Below are 22,194 nucleotides of genomic sequence, written 5' to 3' on the forward strand. Positions count from 1 at the left end.
CAGGTTGTGCCAAGGGAGGCTCAGGTTGGAAATGAGGAGACATTTCTCCTCAGAAGGAGCAGCCAGGCGTTGGGATGGGTTGCCCAGGGAGGTGGCGGTGTCACCGTCCCTGGGGGTGTTCAAGGGAAGGTTGGACGTGGTGCTGGGGACGTGGTTCAGTGGGTGATGGTGGTGGGAGGGGGGTGGTTGGACCAGGTGATCTTGGAGGGCTTTCCAACCTTGATGGGTCTGCGATTCTGTGATTCTGACATTTGGCCTTTACTACTATTAGTATATAATGTCATGTATTACAATGAGAACTAGAATTATTAAAAATATGTAAATATAATGTAATTGTATATGGCTATACTACATTACTATTATAACTTCCTATACGATTCCTGTGTGATAGCCCTAACGCAATTAACAACGTACAAAGCAGCGGCAACCCCACACAACACGCAACAGCCACAACACCCATGCAACACTGACACATTCCACACCAGTATCACGTTCAGTACCAGCAGGATATTTAATTAAGCCAGTATCACGCTCGGTTACAGCGATGTATTCAGTTCACCAGCGCCGCGTTTGTGACTAACACCGCCCGTAACCACCCTCGCGGCAGCACCCGGCGGTGCCGCAGCGCCCCGTCAGGCCGCCGGGGCGGCACTGAGCTGGGCGGGGCGTTGTGGCGAGGACACGCCCACGTGGGCGGGGCCTCACAGCGAAGCCACGCCCCCCTCCTCCGGCGCGGCGCGGGGCGGGCGGCTCGGGGCGGAAGCGGGCGGGGGGGGGCGGGGCGTGGTGCGCGCGCTGCCCGCCGCCCTTCCCGCCGCAGTGCTCGGGCGCGTGTGCGCGGCGCCCTGCCCCCGCCCGGCCCCGGCACCCACAGGTAACGGGCACCCCGTGGACCCCCCCCCGTGAAACCCCCCCTTATAAACCCCCCCTCCCTCTGCCTGTCCCCTTCCCCATCGCCCTCCCGGGGCTAACGGCTGCGGCCCGCGGGCGGTTGGGCCGCGGCGGGGGGGGGACCGGGAGGGGATAACGGGTGGGTACCGGGTGGGTTCCGGGTGTTACCGGGGGGTGCGGAGGGGTACGGGGGAGTGCGGGCACGTGGCGGCTCCCGGCGCCTCCCCGCCCCGCCGGGCACGTGGCGCCGCCATGGCGCTGCCCCCCCCCCCACCCCCCGGCGGTCCCGGTGCCCCCATGCGGTGCCGGTGCCCCCCCGGTAACACCCGGTACCCCCCTCCCCGCAGCCCGCCGCCATGGCCGACGAGCTGGACTTCACCACGGGCGATGCCGGCGCCTCGTCCACCTACCCCATGCAGTGCTCGGCGCTGCGCAAGAACGGCTTCGTGGTGCTCAAGGGGCGCCCATGCAAGATCGTCGAGATGTCCACCTCCAAGACGGGCAAGCACGGCCACGCTAAGGTGAGCGCGCCCCCGGCACCCCCAAACCGCAGGGCTTTGGGGACGGGGCAGCACCATTGGGTGTAAGGGGTTGGGGTCTTTCCCCCCATGCCAAGTCCGTAGCAGGATGGATTAGTGGGGTGGGGGGGGTCACGCCGCTCAGCCCCAGCACAGCCTCGTGGTGCCGGAGGCAGGCCCATGGAGCCGAGCCGCACGCCTGCGGGAGGTGTCCCCGTTCCCTTACGTAACGCCAGGCACGCAGCTGCTGCCTTGCCGGGCCTCCATGGCCCTGCTTTGCCGTCTGGCCGTGCTGCTGCCGCTTCCCTTTTTTCAGCATGGAGCATGTCCCCCTCCCGCGTCCCTCCTGGCGGGGACGTGAGGGCTGCGGGCCTGCCGCTGCCGTCCGGGGCTCGGGCCTGTGCAGCAGCGTGACTTCGTGGTGGGTGGGAGGCTTCGTGGTGGGCATCAAGAGTTTAAAACGAACCAGACTTGTTAAAAGCTCTCACTACCAAGCCCTTACAGTTTGTTGTTTTTTTTTTTTTTTCGTTTTCTTCCTCCCATTGCCTTTTTTGGCGCGTTTTACTAGGCTCTCCTGTATTCTTAGATATTGAAAGCTTAGCAAAAGTGAAAGGAGCCGAGGAGAGTAGCCTATAAACCAGGAATGTGAGTGTGAGCTGTAGTGGGCTGCTAGGGGAGTGGGAGCTGCCTTAATCTCAGTGCGTGGCCGCCTCTTCTGTTCTCCTTACCCCTCATGTTGTCTCTGTTCTGTTTCTCCGAACAGCTAGAGCCCAAAATAAATATTCTTTTAACAGTCCTGCACCACGTTGCACTTCAGCTTGTATCATAGAACTCGGGGAGGCCGTGGCTGTGCAAGATAACTTACTGGGTGATCTTCTGTAACGGGCTGTGAGGGGCTATCTGGGAGGCCTTCTCTCAGGGCCTGGGCTGATCTCCTACAGCAAGCAGAGGGTCTAGGCAGAATTCTCTTTATTTCATGTGATCTCTTAAAAAATAATAATAAAAAACCTTTATGGGGCAAGTGGTAGTGATGGCAGTAGAATTTTGCTTCTCTAGGACAGAAGGTAACTGATCTTATTTCTGTTTTCCTGTAGGTCCACTTGGTTGGTATCGATATCTTCAATGGTAAAAAATACGAAGATATTTGCCCATCAACTCATAACATGGATGTTCCGAACATCAAGAGGAATGATTACCAAGTGAGTGAATAGTCACTGTGTCTCCCCACACGTTGAAAAGCTTAAAACTCCCGATTCCACGAGTAAGCTATCTTCACCCCCAAATTGTCTGTCAGTTAGTAAGGGACTGTTGCCAGAAGGTAGAGAACTAATGGCTTGGCACACTTGGCTGTCTCAGTGGGGCACGGCTGCACGAGTAGCACTTACTGAATTGTTAAAACTGTTGGAGTTCACTGGGTGGGAGAGCTGCTCGCTGAACCACCAACCTCATGCAGCAGCCTTTAGAAATGATGGGTAACAGCTCTAATTTGGAACAGCATTTCTTCTAGTTGATATTGTAAGGTCACCTTTTTATTCTTTGAGATACTGGCATCCTTTGGAGAGAGATTCCCCTACTGTTAGGTACTATTACTATCTAAAGGATGACTAGTATTTCGCATAAATGTGAATCTAAGCGTATATTACCACTCACAATTTCACCCTTACATTGGCGAATCAACAAAACACTCTTAAGCCACGTCTGATGCCAGTAACTTGCTGTGGTGCTACCTCCTTCTTGTCCAGGAGCTGGCATTAGTTGAGCTCAAGTAATTTTGGTAATCTGCTCTGAGATATGTATGTATGGAGGGAATTTGACAGGCTTCTGGAATGCTTTCTGTGATACAGACAGTATGCTCCTAAAAGCGGCCTAATTCAGGTTGAGTTGTAGTGTCTCAGCCGTCTTCCCATTGTCTTGGGAGTAGCAGGGTAGTTCTGGTCAGGAGCTGGTACATCCTGATCGGTGGGAAAGCTGCAGTTGCTCAACAAAGCCAAAGTTCAGAGTGTTAGCAGCTCTTCAGAACGGTTGATTCTGTTAAAACACGACTAGCCTGTCTTGGGCTCAGAGCTTCCAAGGGGTTGTTCGTGTGATCTTGGTGGTCTTTCTCTCATGTTCTTGGGCCCTTCATGCTACTGAAATTCTTGCTGTTTTTCAGACTTGTTAGGGCTACCTTTGGAATTGACTGTAACATGTTGCAGGTACCCTAACCTGCTCTGTCAAAACAGCTGTTCCTTTAGCTCAGGCTTTCAATTTGGTGGAAAACAGCATTATAACAGTGGTCTAGAGTCTAAGGGATGTTCCGTTATTTATTCCTTAGCCTGTAAAATAAATGATAGTATCTCATTTTACAAATGAAGGTATTGGAGTTTACAGATCAACAATTCTGTACTTGGTACACCGTATAAAAGCAGTGCTGTTCAGAGAACACTGTTCCAGTTACTGCTTCTAATTCACAAATGTGAAAAGCTGATCCAGTGACCTGGAAGCAGACATCCTGTAAATCACAAGGAAGAGTTTTGCAGTGCCCTACATCCTAGGAAATAACCAGCAGGGTTCTGGTGATTTAATCTGTTGTTTAAATTAATTTAAATTATTTTTTTAACTGTTAGAATCTCACTACTAAAGAATGAGTGTAACAGCTAGCTGTGCCTTCTGCTTATCTTCAGCTGCTGCCTGCTAGTGAGCACTGATGTTAAACTTCCTAAAAATGAACTTCTCTTCACAGCTGATAGGTATTCAGGATGGCTATCTCTCCCTGCTGACAGAAAGTGGTGAAGTTCGTGAGGATCTAAAGTTGCCAGAAGGTGATCTGGGCAAAGAAATCGAAGGAAAGTTCAATGCCAATGAAGATGTGCAGGTACAGAATAAAGCAGACAAGAAGAGCTGCGGTTAATTGCACTTGACAGTACAATGAAGAACTCGGGTTCTAATATCAACTGTTTGTATCTCTTCATGAAGAGAGGGTTAGAAGTATGGGAATGGGACTTCTGGGATGTGGAAGGGCTTCTGGAGCAGTCGATAAGACACTGAAACCTGGCTCAGTTGACAGTGAAGTGATATGGGGGTTTCGAACGTCTAGAGAAATCCTAACAGTGCTCTCCACGCAGTGTAAATTGGAGCAATGTAAATTGGAGCTTCCACTCCTACTGGTGTAAAGCTTTGATGTAATCTGGGCTATAGAAACAGCTTAAAGCTGAAAACAAACCTCGATGTGCTTAGGTCCTGCACTATAGAGGTCTAGCTTCTTTGGAAGGAAATAGTGTAGTACCCTTAGATGTCAGAAGCTTTAGAGCTGGCTCTGAAAGCAATTTTGTTTTGATTATAAAATTACAATAGTCTCATCTGCTAATTCTGACGGGTTCAGCAGCCTTTCTTCTCAAATGAGAGATGGGATAGATGATAGTGTGAGCGTCTGTAACTTCTAGGAGCAGCTCTTCTGTCAAGGGTTGGAACTCACCTACTTGTCTTTTCTTCCAGATATCCGTCATAAGTGCAATGAATGAAGAATGTGCTGTAGCCATAAAGCCTTGCAAATAAAGAGGATCGCCAGCCCCGGGCAACTGCTCAGGTCTGGACAAACCACAGATCTTTAAATTTGGTTCTGATTGTCACCAAAGCTCTGGCCTTCACAAGCAACCTCATTTCTTTTTTGAATTGTTAAAAAGCAGTGCTGGATTCTGGATTAGTGTTGCAGGCTAACTGGCAGTTTTCAAAATCACTGAGACTTTAATTTCCTAATTGTAACTATTTTAACATTCCTGTGGGTTTCAGCTATGGATCTGAGAAACCAATCAGGTGTTACTAGTGGATATATTTTTATTTGCTTGAGCAAAACAGTGTTTGTCTGTATGAACAGACAAAATCCAGTATTCAGGGGCTTTTAGATAAGCTAGTAGGTATCTAGGATTATAAAGTGACCTAGAGCACAAATAGTATTTTTCTTGACATATTTAGATTGAACTGACAATAAAAGTAGCATTTTTTTTTTTAAGCTTAAGTATTTTGTGGATTGGGACTCTTGCAGAACTGTAGGTGCCAATCACAAATTTTAGACCAAGAAACTCAAGTGATCAAAAATGCCAGCTGGCTTGACCAAGCCCCAGTGGCCATGTGCAACTTAACTGTATTACCTCTGTATTCTTCTTTGCCAACTCGTTGGCTTATTGTAATGTTAAAATGGTGTCAAAGCCTACCTGTGGTTTAGGCAGGCAGTTGGAGTATAGGGTAGATAAGACATAGATAGGTCAAGGGGACACAAAGGTGAGAATGGATGCTAAAGCTATAGACTTTCACTCGAGGCCTTTGTCAGACTTGAAAAAAAAAATAGAAAAATGCAGTTCAATTGCTTTCCTTTATTGTATTTATCTTAAACTATAAAAGGGTGACAAACTCCATGGGAATCTGTTGCAGTGCTTCCAGCTTTAGGTTTTAATCTTCAGGTTCAGACCATATTTTTGTAGCACAAGGACCACATGTTTTTCAAAAAGTGGGACAAATTGTAGCATCGAGCCTAAACTAAATGCATGTGATTCTTTTTAAAAAATAGAATTATTGTATTTTCAAAATATAGACTTGACATACGATACTGAACAACCGTGGCTTAACTATAAAATAAACAAGTTGCTCCATGGTTTAGAAAGCTCCTGTCCAGAGGAGTTAAGTCATTGAAACACATGCATGCCTCTAACTATTTAGTAGCTTAACAGGCAAACGCAAAGCTTTTCAGAACTAGTCACGGAAGGATAACTTGCCTACTCCTGTTTATGGCATTCAACTTCAATTCTAAGACTTACTGACTCTTCATGAGTGGGAAACTTCTTAGCCCATGGCTCAAACCCCTCACAGTGGGTAAACTGTTGGGTGGACTTGCCTTAAGCTTCAGCAGCTATTAGCAGATGGAGGACAACTTGTAAACACACTGCATGCTGCCCTGGGCAGCCTGCGTGATTCAAACTGTTGGCGGTGAGAGTCAGACTTCACACTGCTGTTAGCTGCTTAACATGTTTTTGGTTTAATAGTATGTACTCTAATCCCCAGAGGGCTCACGGCAACTGTCCTGAACAGCCCTCGTACATAGTGTGATAGGGCTTAGCAAGCCTCAGAAGTCTAACAGAGGTGGCAGAAACGTGCGTTCTTCATAGACTTCTTAGGACAGGGAGAGCAGTTTAATGAAGGTGAAGACAGCAATAAACAAACATACTCCGGTAATAAAGCACAGTTACCTGGGACCCCTGGCAGAAGGAGGATACTGCCGCATGCTCTTGCCTAGCACAATGCACATTGCAGGTGAGCTGTACGAACAGCACCTTGACTGAAGTGACAAAACAGTTTTTAAAAAAAGCTGTGGAAGCAAGAGATTGAAAGGAGTTCAGAGTAGCTTCTAAGGACGTGCTTAAGAGTTGAAGTTAGTCTGCGCTATGTTCCTTTCTGCCTCTCCATTATCCTGGTATCTGAGGGACAGGCTTTGTAGGGTTTGGAGGTGACTAAACCATTGATCGTGGTCTTAATAGCTGGCTGATCTCAGATCAGCTGTCACACAGGAAGTCAGACGTTGCTGTGTCATACTAAGGCAGGTTCTAATGCTGTTACTGTGCTATAAATGCTTGAAGTCTACAAGACTTGGATTTGCTCTCATTCTGGCGGGGCTTTAGTCCATGTTCAGGTGCCTGTCAGTCCCCGGAAACCTTGTTGGAAAACAGGTATTTGATGCCACTGGCCCACAGTCTAGGTATTTAATTAGACTGTAAGTTCTCTGGGCTGTTTTTTAACCTGTTTCTACAAGCGGGCTTCTGGTCTGAATGGAGTTTTCAGGTACTGCAGCAATCTAAAGATCAAGGTTTTATGACCTCCAGCTTGCTGGAAAAGCCCTCCTTGGGACTTAAGGATGTCCTGTTGCAACCTTCAGTTCTGCAAGACTTAAATGATTCAGTACTTCAGTATAGGTTTGTTCTTATATACTTAGTTGTCTTTTGTGAAGCACTTCAGACACTACGGAAGTGCGTAGCATTGGTTTGTCATGCATGAAGTTTCCCATAGGTAATAATACATAAGCATGAGTCTTAAGTATAATCTCCAAGTTTCAGTAAGGTTGAACGTTGCTTCTAAATTAGAACGAATCTTTGAGACATTTTTTTCCAAGGTGTCTGTCTGCTGTCAGAATAATTTGCAGCAAACTCTGCTTGTGATCAGTAGTCCATCTAGATGCGTATTTGTAAGATTCCTAACCAAATCCTTAGGGAATCTCCTCTTTCATAGCTTTACTTTAAAACAAACGTTATCCATCTACTTGTTCTGTAGTACTGTCTTTAACATTTTAAAACAAATTGTGTCAAGACGGAAAGCTATAAGCTGCTGCAATTGCTTAAAATGAAGGCTGAGAAGACTAGGAAGCAAAGAAAAGTATTTCCACTCCAAATAATGATGCATTTTTTTATGGCTCCAATCCATTGAGTTTCTCATGCTACTTTACAGAATTGGGAAGACTGCAGTGTTTCCTGCCTCAAATGTTGGCACATAATATTTCAAGACTTCAATAGATCCTTCTACTTTTTGCTTATAATGGTGGTTTTTCAACTAGGCTCTTGCTAGTTGAGCCATGTTCTCAGGGCTGTTTTTTTTTTTAAGGAGTTAGCTGAACTTCATTGTTTTAATGTAACTGCTTTCAAGCCTCTTGCAGGTTTTTCTAACCCATAACGTACCAAGAAATGGTGCACAGTCTGTAGCTTCACAATACAGGTAATTTTACAGAATCTGTAAAGAAGTCAAATCTGTTGACAGTTGAAACTCTTATGGTTACTGCAGGTCAGTCTTACAGAATTCAAAATTCAGTAAAATCCCACTTTTTTTGGTTAATTAGAACGTAGTTTGTTACAGTAGAACTAAACTTCAGGATCAAAAGACCTCGTAAAGGATATGTCGTGCATCTCACACTGGGAAGCCAGCGAAGGCGCAGGCCCTGCGGGTGTCGTGGAGCGCGGAGGAGCGTGCAGCGGCTCGGCGCGCCGGGATCCTCGGAGCCTCTTCGCCGCCTGCTGTCCAGCCCTATGGCGTCTGGCTCCGGGAGTGACTCGCCGTGTGAGCTTAGAGCCGCTGAGCTGATCTAAATGTTTGCTGTGTATCACCGAAACCCCTGTTCTCGGTCATTGTGCTGTGTGTTGTAAACATGCCCCGGCGCCAGCGTGGGGAGGCGTCCCCTGGTCGCAGGGGACCCGAGCCCTGTCAGAGCCGTCACCCGAGGGAACGTCAGTCCCCGAGGTGACAGCTCCGCGTGTTTGTTTTAGCAGATGCGTTGTTTTATACCGCACCACCAACGAGGTGGAGAATGTCAGTGTCTGTTTTGCTCCAGAAATAATAAAAGATCTGGGTGTTGTGGGGGAGCTGAGCCGTGCTTGCTGTTACGGGGCTGGGGGGTGAGGTTGGGGTGCTTATGGTTGGTTTGGGTGAGGTTTGGGTGGCGGTTCTGTGGTTTTTGGACCTGCTGTTTGCAGCTTTTCTGTCAGGCGCCGGCTCCGCGCCCTCTTTGTCACTGCGGGCTGGCCCCTGTGCTTGCCGGGTGACGAACACTGTTTTTTAACGCTAGAGCAGCTCGGCCTACAATTGTACGAGAGGAAGAAACGCTGTCGTTCCTGTTCCTACTGACAATTAATGACAATAAAGAGGTGACTCGCTGCGCTCAGCCTCTGACTCCTCTGTGAGGGGGGGTGACGGGGGGGGGGGGGAGGGTGCGGGGACACCACCCGAGGGGCCGCGCCCGGCCCCGCCCTCCCAGCATCCCCTGGCCGCGCAGACGCGCTGCCCCGCGCTGCGTGCTACGTCACGACGTCGGGCCGGCTATAAAAGACGGGAGCGGAAGCGGCGCCGGCCTTTCGGCGGCAGGCCCTGGCGGCGGAGTCATGGGGGCGGTGAGCGCCGGGGGGTGGCTGCGGGCCGCGGCGTGCTCGCTGACGTCGTTACTGAGTTTTTATTTATTTTTTTTATTGTTTTTAGCAAAAAGACAGGAAGGCGAAGAAGTCGACGTGGAAATTCTGCCTCGACTTGACCCATCCTGTCGAAGATGGGATCTTCGATTCCGGGAACTTTGTAAGTGGCCAAGGCCTGCGTCTGTGGGGCAGCCGGGCGGCGGCTGGGGAGTCGCAAACTCAACGATTCTCTAATTAATCAGCGGGTTTCGAAAGGTTCCTGGGCTTAGGCTTAGTTTATATATACTTTTTAAACTTATGCATGGATTTTAAATTTAATCCTTTCTTCATGTGGGTGTTTTTTTATTATTAAATAACCATTATAAAATAAATAATAATTATTAAATTGCACACTGTAAAATATTACTGCATTATAGACGTTTACTATAGTCATTTTTAACATTGCTCCATGGCTAGGGTCCCTTCCCTAGTTCATACCTAGGGTGCCATTCCCTAGTGTTCTATTTCTTCTCTGCTGTTGAAACAGGAACAGTTCCTAAAGGAGAAGGTTAAGGTCAATGGAAAAACGGGAAACCTGGGGAACACCGTTCACATTGAGCGATTAAAGAACAAGATCACGGTGACATCTGAGAAGCAGTTTTCTAAAAGGTCTGCTTTGAATTCTGTTTGTGGGTTTTGAACAGTGATTTGTTGGATCTGACACAATTTTAATGTGTACAGAGAAGGTGTTGGCTTAAATCTTCATAACGCACATTGATACTAGTGAAAGACATCTCAAACAGATTTGACAAGATTAGATACTAAAAAATGTTTCTTAAAGCTCAGGACTTAACTACAAATCAATGCTTCTCTACTAAGACAATAATACGGAGAGGCTTTATAGAGCTTGTTAAAAGTGTAGTGAGGAAAGATGCACTTTTAAAATCATAGCTGAATTCATATCACGGGTACTTGTTTATTAATTAATCAGTTGTATTAAAATGGGTGGTGAGACACTGGCCCAGGCTGCCCAGAGAAGCTGTGGGTGCCCCAGTTGTGAAGGTGTTCAGGTTGGATGGGCTTTTTGCAGCCTGGGCTGGTGGGAGGGGGCCCTGCCCGTGGCATAACGATTCCAACAGGTACGTGAACACAGTATGTGTTGTGGCAAGAGAACTCCTGAAGTCAAATGAGGCCTTGATCTGCTTAGTGTGCTAGGGCACACAGTAGATCACTACACTGATTTAGGGGTACAGTTCCTTCCCCACACTCTCATTTCTTTTTTCTGATATCAATGTCCCAGTATCTATTGTGTTAAACATGGTTTAGAGCTACTTCTTAGTGCTCTGGAGTTAACTGGCATTGAGCTATTTGGTCAAAATGCAAAAAATAATAAGTTTTAATATATCAGGAAGGAAGATGTAGGTTTATTATCTGTTACGTGTGATAATTTTTGATTTCTTGATATAAATAGTGTGTTGATTCACTCCTTGAAAAATTCAGTACGTAGAAGTTGCATTGTTGCCCTGGTAGACCATGTCTTGGGTGGAGTTCAAATTGCAGTAAGGATTGCAAAATGACCAAGTTCTAACATATAATTAATATTTCGAAGGTACCTGAAATACCTCACAAAGAAGTACCTCAAGAAGAACAATCTTCGTGACTGGCTTCGTGTGGTTGCATCTGACAAGGAGACGTATGAGCTCCGCTACTTCCAAATTAGTCAAGATGAAGAAGGATCAGAATCTGAGGAATAATTGAAGTTTAGCTTTATACTTACTACAGTGTACAAAAAAAATAGAACACCTATTTATGAGAACACTTAACTTATTGGTGAATAAAGATTTTGTACTCTGTTGGACAGAGCGTGGTTAGTTTTCAAGCCTTTTTCTTACATTATAATTATGGGACAGCAGGGGGAATCATTTGATGTGCAGTTTTATTTCCATTGCTAGAAATGAGGGCTATTCAGAATGGCATCAGTGAAAGTCCAGGTGGAAAAGCAGAACTGAGCCCTTCCCCCACTAAAAATGTGGGACATCATTGTTTAATCATATTTGTACAAAACATGCTAGAGCTTTTTGTGAGTAAAAGTACCAGCTGTTTGTTTAATTTATGTGGAGTTGATGCAATGTTTAATAAAAGTATATTTTTAATTATTAAAAAAAGTACATGTTTTAACAGAGCAAGACTTTATTTCCATGTGATTTATCTGGCTCATTAATTGGTTGTCATATTCCTATGTCTAACCACAAGTAAAACAGGAGTATAACAAATAAATACAAATCTAGCTAATAAATCTTGTAACTGGCATGTAAGGAGATAATGACAAATCTCATCAACCAGCACCTACCTAAAACAAATATTAAAGGAAGCAATGAAACGTGCTTTAATGTCAGAGAATGACCCCATTGAATCAACATAGGTATTTCTACTTTGATGATCATGCATTTTATGGTTCTTACATTTGAATTCTGGGAATATTTGTTCAATCCTAGTATAAGTGGCTTCTGCGTTGGAGCTAAGTCACTCCAGGCATTAGGAACCAGTTCATCGGTTCATGTCATATAAAGAGAATTTTGATAATATCACTACCAAAAAAAAGTGCCCATGAGCCTGCAGTTGGACATTCATTTCTATGAAGCTGGGAGTAGGCTTCTTGTGGTGGTAATTAGAATGAGTAATCGGGTTCCAGTGCGATGTTGAATTTACTCAAAGGCTGTTAGGAGGCAGCCAGTTCCTTTGGATCAGCCATGTAGAGTGGGCTTTTAAACACCTAAAGGCAGAAACGAGGGCTTTAGCTAGAGTTCACTGTGGAATTAGTAATGCCACATTTGTTTAATGTAAAATAGGGATGCATATGGGCTGTAATTCTGAACTTTCTGCTTGAACAAATTCGGTAGTTTAAGCTGAATCCTGCCTACTGAATTGTTTCATTTCCTCATGAATTTTTGATTATTCCAGCATTGTTTTTGCAGGCAAACCTTTAAGACAGACTAGAGTTGCCAAAGCACAAAGCAATGTGTTAGCAGCCACATGACACCCTCTGGTGCCACCTAAATGGAAATGAAAAGTACAGAAGGGGAGATAAATGTCAAAGGCCTTGGGGTCTCGTTTGTCATTTTTCACTTTGCTTGAACAGCTGTTCCTGAAGTAGGGCCAAGGGAGATAAGAGGATGCAGCAGCTGAACCACAGCTACTTGGGTAATCACTACTTTGTTTTTTTTTCTATTCATTTTTCTGTTTTCGAACCAGCAGAAGTAAGGCAGCAGGGTATGCCACTGGCTGCAGTGCTAATTATTTCATTGCTTGTGAATGTTGAGCTTCACTTCAGTGGAACCACCTGAAGTCAACACCTGGAGTCCTGCCCCTGACGTAGGGAACTGGATCATACCAGGGTGCTGCTTTGGAATTTCTTTTTTTGTGGAAGATCATTTAAGGTCAGAGAAAATGCCACAGTCCAGCAGCAAGCGTGTCACCTGGGGTGTCCGCTGCTCCAAGGGAAGTGTTGCTGCTGATGCTTTGTGTGCCTTGATGGCTGCTCCAGGTGCTGAGGCTGCAGATTGCCAGCTTCCAGGCACTGTTCTCTCGAGGCTTCTGTGTTGAATAAACGTAGACTTAAAACTGGAGGAGTCTAGAATACTGTTTATCACTGCCCTTTAAATACATAGTGCTCTTTTGCTTCCTGCAAAGCAAATAGCTGTGAGCCACTTCACATTAGGCACGTAATCCTCTCTGTTGATTTTGAAGCACCTGATGTGCTTTCTTTACTGGAAATCCAAAAGGCTGCTAATGCTTTTTAAAAGTGGTTATAGGATTGGAAGCTGATACTGCGTTGAAGCAGCAGCATTGTTTTTTACAGTCAAGCTGCAAGTATTTGAGAAAAACAAAACAAAACCATGATCTATTTTCTTTGCTGCACTCTTAGTTAAGCAACAAATACCGCGACTAACAGTTGTATTTCAAAATACATCTCCACCTGTTTTTTCAGAGTTGTGATTTTATGTGACAGTACACCCCTGAAAGTGGGCTGACACAACAAAACTGTTCTGATTAAATGTAACAACCCCAAACAAAATCAAAGCTAATAGGATCATGCTGCCTTGTTATCTTTCCGGCCTTTTAAAGCAGTGTGTAGTTATGTAGCCCAACAGACACACATTATCATTAGACAAAAGATAGGAAAACAGCACCTGGGATTTGGAGCAGGGCAATTTATTTTGTGGCTAGCTTTTGAGGAAAACTGCCAAAGTGCTTGTGCGAGTTGTGTTAGTCACGGAGCTTACCTGCAGTGAGGTTGGAGTCTGGGAATCCCTTTTCTTCCTTGGGGTTTCATGGGAGAAAAAAAAGAAAAAAAAAAGAAAAAAAGAAAAAAGGACAAAAAAAAAAAAAAAGCTGAATTGTACAGACAAGAAGACAACCTTAGAAAATTCTGGAAAATGGTGATTTTTTTCATAATTTCACCTGTTCTGCAGCTGAAGAGGCCAGGTATGATGGAGGTGGCAGGCCAGGAAGCAGAGCCTGTTGTTGTTGTTCACAAAAGGAAGCTCATTAAAATAATCCAGATTAGAATCACGTCTAGCTTAAAAAAAAATTAAAAGTACAATAAAAAAAATAATCCACATTTTAGTGTCTGTCCCCTGACAGCACAAGCTGCTGAGCACGATGGCTCTGCTGCACTGGCTCAGCAGCCGGGGAGCTGCCAGGTGTTGTCTCCAGCTGGACCCTGCTGCTAAATAGCCAATTCTGTTCTTTGTGAAAGGGAGAGGATCCTGAGCAGCTTGAAAATCCCTCGGCCTGCAGCTTGGGAATGCAACTGCACCATAAGTCTTAAATGGCTTTAATTTAGATGAAATTATACATGTTACATATGTTATTTTCACCCCCATTCCTTCAAGATAAACGTTTCCCCCTTTCGTTTCTCAAAAAATGTTTCTTCCAAATAAAACCGGTTTAGGAGGGACCTCCTGCACGTGGAAAATTTCAATGTTTGGCAAATAAAAAAAAAAAATGAAGTGGAGATTTCTAAGAGAAAGAGCTGAACAGCTGCTGCCAGAGCAGCAGTAGCAGCTCTACATAAACTATTTATATGTGAACATATAGAGAATTTTTTTCTGCACTATTATCTCTAGTGCAGCAAACTCCCATTGAGTTCCATTAAAAAAGAAAAAAAAAAGAAAAAAAGAAAGAAAAAAAAGAGAAAAAAAACAATCACCAAACGTAACTACCACTTGTAAGAGTTACTTCTAGATGTCCTTGCATCCCTGTGTGCTTTCTGCCCACTTGTCCTTTTGGCCCATCAGAAATGATCTTTAATCATACATCCCAATGTAGTAAGGTCAGAAATGGAGGTAACTAATAGCAGGAAATGTCTGGAAATGTGCTGGGGCGCTACTGCGTATGGTAGAGCCAGCATTTGGCAGGTACTAACGGTGGCACAGACTCAACATATTCACATAACATCAGCGAAAAGTAATTAGAAACAGAGAGGCCCGTGGAAAAACAAATAATAATAGCTTCAATGTACCCAGCGGCAGGAAATGAGCCTCGGTGGAGGGGGTGATCTGATTACACCGAATATAGACAAAAACACGGATAAAATGTTTATTTTTAAAGACCAAAACAAAAGGAAGAAAACTCATCGCGGGGATCAGATGGGCCGAAAGCCTCCTCGTCCTGCCACGTTGAGTTTCCTCTGGCAGTCCTGGGCTCTGCCCTCACAGCAGCACACAAATACGGGCTGGAGAAGCCCTCGCCCCCTGGGAAGGGATGGTTTTACAGTGGGTGCCCAGGCACTGCGCCCTGTATCCCATGGTGGAGGGAACTGGGGACCACCAGGGAGGTGTGGGTGAGCATCTGCTGCCATTGGAGACCACTTCCACATTCCCTCTGTCCCTGTTGATACAGCTTCCCAACACATGCATCCCCCGGGGCATGCACATTTTGGGCAGGATGCTTGCACAAAACAAATTCTTGGCTTGCGCTGGCAGCCGATACCTGAGCCCTTGCTCCTGCTTCTTGGGAGAGATGCTGCTGCAGAGCACAAAGCAGGGGTGAGAGGAGTGGCCGGGGATAAATGGGGCAGAAATGGGTGAAACATGCCCTGGAACAGCCCTAAGGCTGGTGAAACCCCAGGCAGCAGGTCAGGTGCTGCTTCCAGGCCCCCTCAAGCCTTAAATCTGCACCCGAATCCCTGTGCTCTGGGGACTCCTAAGCTCACAAAGCACTGAGGAGCCACCAGCTGGGAAGGATTTGCAGTTGCTGTCCATCCAAGCTGCATTTAAATAAGCAATTAAGAGAGAAATGCTTTAATACTCTGTTAACAAATCTTTTTCAATTGAGTAGTTTAACTTGGCAAGACAGCTTAAACACCCCCTCCCCACAACAGCAAGTACCAAGCCTGATACAAGTCTCAGTTGTGTTACAGTGCTTTTGCCTTTACGTTAAGGATTTGGCAGTGATTTTAAATGGGATTGTGTTGTTTTGTTTTGTTTTTTCTTTTTCTTTTTTTTTTTTTTTTTCTCATGGTACACTGGGGCACTGAGAAGCTCCATTGCCTCCGCACACCTTTGGGATGCTCTCAGCCGCCCCTCCTGGTGCCAAAGCCAACAACAGCATCAGCTGGGACAGGGTGAGGAAAGGCAGCATTGAATAATAAACACAGCAAGGTGTGCCAATGTCGGACCTGGGAGCAGGTAGCTGAAATCCTTCCTTTTGATACAGAAGGGCAAGGCGCACTTCTCCAGCGTGCAGCCCCTGCCTGCTCCTCTCGGCCAGCACAGATAAGGGGGTGCTCAGAAGTCCCTGTTCCCAGCTCTGTAACATTTTCCTGCAAAAATGTATTCGTCAGCCCTCCTCCTTCCAGCTTGTTCAGAAATATTCACACTGCTGGCAGATAACGAGCTCGAGGATAGCGATGGTTTTTGCTGATGCAGTGGGCCAGGAGCTGCAGAGCTTCCAGGCCTTTCCCTGTCACCCGTTCCCCATCCCAGCCTGGGGTGTGGGACCCTGGGGGGGGCACAAGCCCCCCGTGGCAACTGGATTTGGGCATGGTGTGGGGCTGGCAGAAATGATGTGCAGAGCTGTGGGTGGTCGGAAAGGGCTGGCTGAAAGGGGGTGGTCAGTGGGACGCCCAAAGCAGGAGGGAGCTGCCACCGGCACGCCGCAGGCCCTGCCATTTCCTACACCTCGAGGTGTGGGATTGGAGGCATCGATAGAGGCATGGAGCAAGTTCTCTTTTCTCTGGGTAGTCTCAGGAATGGGGATGCTGCTGTAGAGCACAGCAGGGACCGCTGACCCTCCAGGGGCACAGCACGCTGTCTTCTGCGTCTGAGCCAGGCTTGCCACAAGAAAGCTGTGCTGCCGAGGTGAAATGCTCAAGAGCCATGGAAGGGCACCAAAATTCATTATATTGGCTTAAAGACCATTGAATACTGAAATATTTTTCACTCCTCCACAATTTAGGGAGTAGTATTTCCCAACTCTTCTTGGCAGGAGAGAGATTAAAAAAAATCAGATTTTAAACCTAGGCGGCTGTTTCAGGAAACCAAGTCATTCCAAGGGCTGATTCTTTAAGCAAAACACATGATAAAAAAGTGGTGTTGGGCTCTACCCAGGGTCTTCGACCTCAGAAGCCCCTCAGCAGGGTCAGGAACAGCAGGAAGCACATCAGTCAACCCCACGGGCTGGCAGCAGCCCCTGCTTAGGGCGTCCCCAGGCCAGGGCTGGTACCTGTGTGTTTAACACGCTAATTTCCTTTCCTACCATACATATGTCCAACTATTTCTCCAAACACCAGTGACTGCCAGGCTTGCAGTTCTTAAAAAGCAGGCGCATATCTGCAAAGCCAGCAGAAGATGGAGCCAAATTAACCACGGAGAGGAGATGGGTGCTGCTCTCCTGCGTGTCACATCTCCCTGAGCACAGCCGGCTCTGTGCTTCTTGAAATCCACTCATGGGGCAGCACAGCAAGTACTGGGTCAGGTCCTGACACCCTGGTGAGAGGGGGGAAAAATAACTGTGTTTTTGTGAAATATTGGCACCTTCGAGTAAAGCAGTCTGGAGCCTCGTTGTGGACTGAGGGAATGCAGAGAAGCTAAAAGAAATCCTGTGGAAGTGATGGCGTAACACCATCAGCTGCTCTGTGTCCTGCGCCAGAAGGAAAACCCACGCTGGAAAGCTCTAGGGGGCTGTTTTTCCCCTCACAAACACAATAAAGAGGCACAAAGTGGCAGATGTTCTTGCAGGTGCAGAATTATCTGTTGAGGAAGCAAGCTGCAGAATTTGTGGTGTAAAGCTGCAGCTTCTGTGCTCACCTGGAGCAGGGAGCCTGCTTCTCCTGGTGACTGAAAAATCAATAAAGCCCGTGAAATCAGAAGCCAAGCAAAAACCAACCAAACTAACAACAACAACAGCTTTTGTTCCAGAAAAGCTCATAATGAGAGCCCTCCCAGAGCAAACGCTGGCCCTTGGGTAGCATCGGGTTGACAAAGGATGGGTGAACAGCACACCCGAGGAGATGCAATGGGCAATCCTTGCAAGGCAGAGCACTCAGTTAAATCATGGTTTTCCCTGATATTTGGGAGAGCTCTGTGGTTTATCTTTTAATTTGAAATTCATAGCAGGAGGGTTTATCTGAGCTTGGAGGCAGGGGTTAGGCAGTGCTGTGCTCATTGTTCACAAAACTTCCCCAGGGGTTTGACAACATATCTGATGCACTTCTCATGTCGGGCTGTGATAAAGGCAGAGCTTGATTCCGATACGTGAAGCAAGCAGCAAGCTCTGTCCCTGCTGCACTGGGACGAGACCAGGTCTTGCCCCAGAGAGCTGCAGCTGTGCCCTGCCCAGGACCCCCTGGCACAGGAAAGACATGACCCAAATCCTCAGCTCCCCTGGGCAGGTTTCTCAGGCTCGGTCCGAGCAGCAGCTCAAACCCAGGACACCTCATCCTCACGTCTTGGTACCCAGCTGTGCCAAAGTGTTGTGCCAGCACATGCTGATGGAGAGGAGATGCTGATTGAGGCACTTGGGCCCAGCTGGGAGTCATTGGTTTCGCATTCTGCCAGCAGATCTGCCAAAAAGAGGTGGTCTTGAAGCATTCAGGTGCAAACAAAGATCAGCCCAGCCCAAGGTAAGTGGGTTTGGCCAGCGGTGAAACGTCCCTCATAATAACAGCATGGTTGTCACTGAGCTCCCTGCACTGGTCCAGAGCAACTACAACTAAACTGGTTGTTCTCAGGTAACCAGTGGATTTGATGTCTCAGTAATAAAATAACAGGACTTGATGGACCTAAATGTGCTCAGATCAACTCAATCAAGGGCCAGAGGGGGACCAGGTCCTTGTTGGACACCCACCATGGCACAGCTGTGCCAGCTGCTCTGCTTCTTGCAGGCGCAGCAGCTTGCTCAGCTTTTACACATCCTTTGTAACTGACTGCTCTGGACTGCTCACCACCAGGTGAAAAAGCAGGGAAAGGATCCAGGTCTCCAGCAAAGAACAATATGATGAACACCTTGCAAGTGTCCCTGTGCAGAGTAGGGGGAAAACTCATTAAAAATGGTAAGGTGAATGCACAATTATGGAAAACGTGACTTGCCCAGCTGGTGCACTTTGGTCCAGCTGTGCACAATGTACTTCTCAGCTGAATGCTTTTTCCATAACTGATTTTACATTTCCCTAGGTATTTTTCTTAACTAACTCTAAGAATGAAGGTGTTGGTATGTGCAGGCACATCCACTTGTACTTTCATATTCCTCCTTTGCTATTATTTCTAAGGACGGGCATTGATGTCACCCTGCAGGTATTATTCACAATACCCTGAGGCCCAAATACTGAAGCTTAAACGTTTCAGGACCCAACTATTAAAGAGTTTGCACTTGGATTTTACTTCACTACAGAAGGGTAAGGCAGCAGGATGCTCCAGCTCGCTTGCTAAAGTAGCTGCCCTAAAATTCTGCCTTTGTGGGAAAGAGAGTGCTAGCACAGCCCAGCAGCAAATGGTGGATCTCCAGGACCTCAAGCTGGGGAATTGTGCTGACAGACAATTTCTTGGCTCATTAACCAAAATCAAAACCTTCCTTGGAAACTCCAGTTTTGATCAAATGTTTACACGAACCGTTTAAATTTCCTCCCATATCTGTTTCTCTGGGCACTTTGTCTCACTGTTAGAGATTAATATTTTGCCTAAAATTTCATGTGCCAGCAGACCCGGGAGCAGCTTCCTGTGGATAAGGAGGAGGTGAGAGGAGTCTGGTGACCCAGAGAGGCTGGTCCAAGTCCGGCTGCATCCCAGGAGTCCTCCAGCTTCAAGCACCACACCAGGATAATGCACAGGAATTGTAAATTGACTTTTACTTTGAGCTGGGAAAGAGGCAAACACCAGCTCTTGTTTGCTGCAGGGATATTTAAAATATCGTGCTGAACATAAGTTCATGCTACTCTCCTCTGATCCTGAATCCAAAGGACCAGGACAAATGAAAGACGGCTGATAACCCAGCAAATTAAATTTCCTAATGACCCTTGTGCTTCTGTGCCTTCCATCAAGGTCCCCAGCAGCACAACTTAGGTGGCTGCATTAACATGTACAAACAAATAGGCTCAGTGAATTAAAAAGCATTGCCCTGATGAGGGAATATTTACTCTAATTTGTTTTGCAGGCACTTAGCAAAAGCAGAATTGGAAGTAAAAGGGAGAGCACCCAGCCAAAGCAATATGAAAATGGAGTCTCTGGCAGCCCCTGAAATGCTCACTTTTAATGCAATTAGAGCACGGGGTGGATGACAAACCTGGGACCTAAAGTGGCCAAACTCCAGATCTGTTTTTTGTTTGTTTGTTTGTTTGTTTTTGTTTTTTTTGTTTTTGTTTTTACACTTTGAAAGATGTACTGGTGTGTCTGCACTCCTTATCTCTCCTTCCAGCCACGGTGTGCCATGAAAAAGCACAGAGCAAAGATGCGTGCTCTCACTGCCAGCAGCAAACTGCACCCCATCACATAAGGGAGTTCACATGTGGCCCCCCAGGGGAACGTGCCCATGGTGGTGGATCTGCAGTCGGTGGGGTCCCGACACCCTGCAAGGCATGGCCAGGCTGCCCCACTATTCCCAACCACCCCTACAGCCCTTCCCCTCCCTATTGCACCGCAATACCCCAGGAAGAGAGGGTCCCAGAGCAGCCTCCTTGCCAGCCACATGCCAGAGATATCTCCATCACCTCAACCACCACCCAGTGCTCGTTGGAGTGAAATGAGCTACAAAAACATACAAAAAAGACAACATATGCAAAGTCTGGATGCACCAGACAGTGCCAGAAGACGGAGAGCACCTTCAGCCCAGGCTCACCACCTCCATGCCCGTGCCAGCCGTGCCGGTGGTTCAGGCTGCAGCTCTGAGCACAATCTGTTCCACAGGCAGCTGGAAAATATATTGCAGCTGTGATGGGAATGGATTTTTCTTTTCTTCTTCACCTACTGTGAAATATGAATCGAGAATTCATTAGCTATGAACTGCTGCAAATAATGTTGTTCTTTAAATATTCAGTAGTCTCCTGGCTCCAAAGGACCTTGGTTAACTAGACAGAGCAGAGGGTTTTTTCATTTTTTAAAACGTCCGGGAAAGGATCATTAGAAATGACTTCTGCAGTTTCATTCAGAGGCTTTTTATTTCCATTTGCAGGCTCTCAGTGGAGATGTGGAGAGCAAATCTGCTGTGGCATTGGGTGCCGGACCCATGGAGACCCAAGGAGGCCTACGGGGACCCACAGGGACCTAGGATGGGAGAGGTGATGGAGCAAGGCACAAAACCCAGGAGCAGGTGTCCAACAACTCTTCAACTTGCAGCACAATTTATTTTCAAGGGTTTTGAACAACAACTTGGAGGAGAAACATGGTTGGAGGAGTAATGTTTCACAGGTACCCAAAAGACAAGCTGCAGTCCCCTTCCTCCTGGATTTTGATTGAAATTTAGAGGCCAAACATCTCCAGATGTTTAAATTCCCTCAACAGGCAAGGAGCCATGAGCTGAAAATTAGGAAGAAACCTGTGAGTTTGTCTTCAAAGCCATAAAGATCTTCAAAGCCGTTAAAGATGCGATCTCCCTGGGCAAAAGAGGGACTTCCACCTCACCTGATCTTTTTGTCTGGCAAATCTTTGCCATGTGGAGAGCTGATAAAGTTTATGTGACCATGTTTCATGTCTCATGAAAAATCCTTTGGGTAGAAAAAAGTGTCTTTCGGTAGAAAAAATGCACTTCTGCCTCCAAAAAAATTGTGAAACCAACTAATTACAAAGAAGTTTCAAGTTAATCCAGAAACAATTTGCATTTTGTTTTTCAAGGTTTTTCATCTCTTTTCGAAAGGAAGATACCAACATAAGATGAATATTCATATCATTATGGGTATTTATTTCTGCTGGCATGGTACCTTCATGCCAATCTTTTGAAAATGGTAAATAAATCCCTGCCTGGAGAGCTTACCGTGAGGAAAGAGGGATCTTTAAAGAAAAGCTGACAGCAGAAAACAATAAAAACCACTTTTTTTTTTCCTTTTTTTTTTTTTTTTTTTTTTTTAACCTGACATTTTCCTGTGAAAAATCTCTTTAAGTGTGAAAGCAATCCAAGAAAGTCAGTCCCTCCTGAGAAGCCATCCCGCCCATGCTGGAACGGGCCATGGGCATCACAGTCGTGCTCAGCTGCCTGCTCCAGCTCTGCTGCCTCCCCTCCCTTCTGAACTGCCCTTCAGAGAGGCTTCTTTTTCTTTGTTTTCTTTTTCTTTTTCTTTTTCTTTTTCTTTTTCTTTTTCCTTTGTTTTCTTTTTCTTTTTCTTTTTCTTTTTTCTTTTTCTTTTTTCTTTTTCTTTTTCTTTTTCTTTTTCTTTTTCTTTTTCTTTTTCTTTTTCTTTT

The 22,194-nt window shown here is 46.2% G+C and overlaps 2 protein-coding genes and 1 long non-coding RNA gene across 3 annotated transcripts; 2 read left to right on the plus strand and 1 right to left on the minus strand.

Moving 5' to 3' along the window:
- Positions 1–754: 754 nt before the first annotated feature.
- Positions 755–9,081, plus strand: EIF5A2 (eukaryotic translation initiation factor 5A2). Its single transcript, XM_035334120.1, has 5 exons — positions 755–842; positions 1,231–1,412; positions 2,504–2,608; positions 4,132–4,263; positions 4,884–9,081. The coding sequence occupies exons 2-5, from the start codon at positions 1,248–1,250 to the stop codon at positions 4,941–4,943; spliced, it is 462 nt and encodes a 153-aa protein (XP_035190011.1). The 5' UTR covers positions 755–842; positions 1,231–1,247; the 3' UTR covers positions 4,944–9,081.
- Positions 9,082–9,259: 178 nt separating this feature from the next.
- On the plus strand, positions 9,260–11,484 carry RPL22L1 (ribosomal protein L22 like 1). The gene is made up of 4 exons (XM_035334121.1): positions 9,260–9,307; positions 9,393–9,485; positions 9,852–9,973; positions 10,914–11,484. The coding sequence occupies exons 1-4, from the start codon at positions 9,299–9,301 to the stop codon at positions 11,056–11,058; spliced, it is 369 nt and encodes a 122-aa protein (XP_035190012.1). The 5' UTR covers positions 9,260–9,298; the 3' UTR covers positions 11,059–11,484.
- Positions 11,485–12,837: 1,353 nt separating this feature from the next.
- LOC118171227 lies at positions 12,838–13,982 on the minus strand. Its single transcript, XR_004753113.1, has 3 exons — positions 13,766–13,982; positions 13,588–13,624; positions 12,838–12,898 (listed from the first exon to the last, which is right to left on the minus strand). It is a non-coding gene; the product is annotated as an uncharacterized LOC118171227 (long non-coding RNA).
- Between the last annotated feature and the right edge of the window lie 8,212 nt (positions 13,983–22,194).

The sequence above is a fragment of the Oxyura jamaicensis genome, chromosome 9 (assembly GCF_011077185.1).
Source record: "Oxyura jamaicensis isolate SHBP4307 breed ruddy duck chromosome 9, BPBGC_Ojam_1.0, whole genome shotgun sequence".
NCBI classification, from domain to species: Eukaryota; Metazoa; Chordata; class Aves; order Anseriformes; family Anatidae; genus Oxyura; species Oxyura jamaicensis.

Coding starts and splice junctions, on each gene's coding strand:
- EIF5A2 (XM_035334120.1), top strand. CDS start 1,248: ATGGCCGACGAGCTGGACTTCACCACGGGCGATGCCGGCGCCTCGTCC. Junction 1,413..2,503: donor GCAAGCACGGCCACGCTAAG/GTGAGCGCGCCC, acceptor GTTTTCCTGTAG/GTCCACTTGGTTGGTATCGA. Junction 2,609..4,131: donor TCAAGAGGAATGATTACCAA/GTGAGTGAATAG, acceptor TTCTCTTCACAG/CTGATAGGTATTCAGGATGG.
- RPL22L1 (XM_035334121.1), top strand. Junction 9,486..9,851: donor TCTTCGATTCCGGGAACTTT/GTAAGTGGCCAA, acceptor CTGTTGAAACAG/GAACAGTTCCTAAAGGAGAA. Junction 9,974..10,913: donor GAGAAGCAGTTTTCTAAAAG/GTCTGCTTTGAA, acceptor AATATTTCGAAG/GTACCTGAAATACCTCACAA.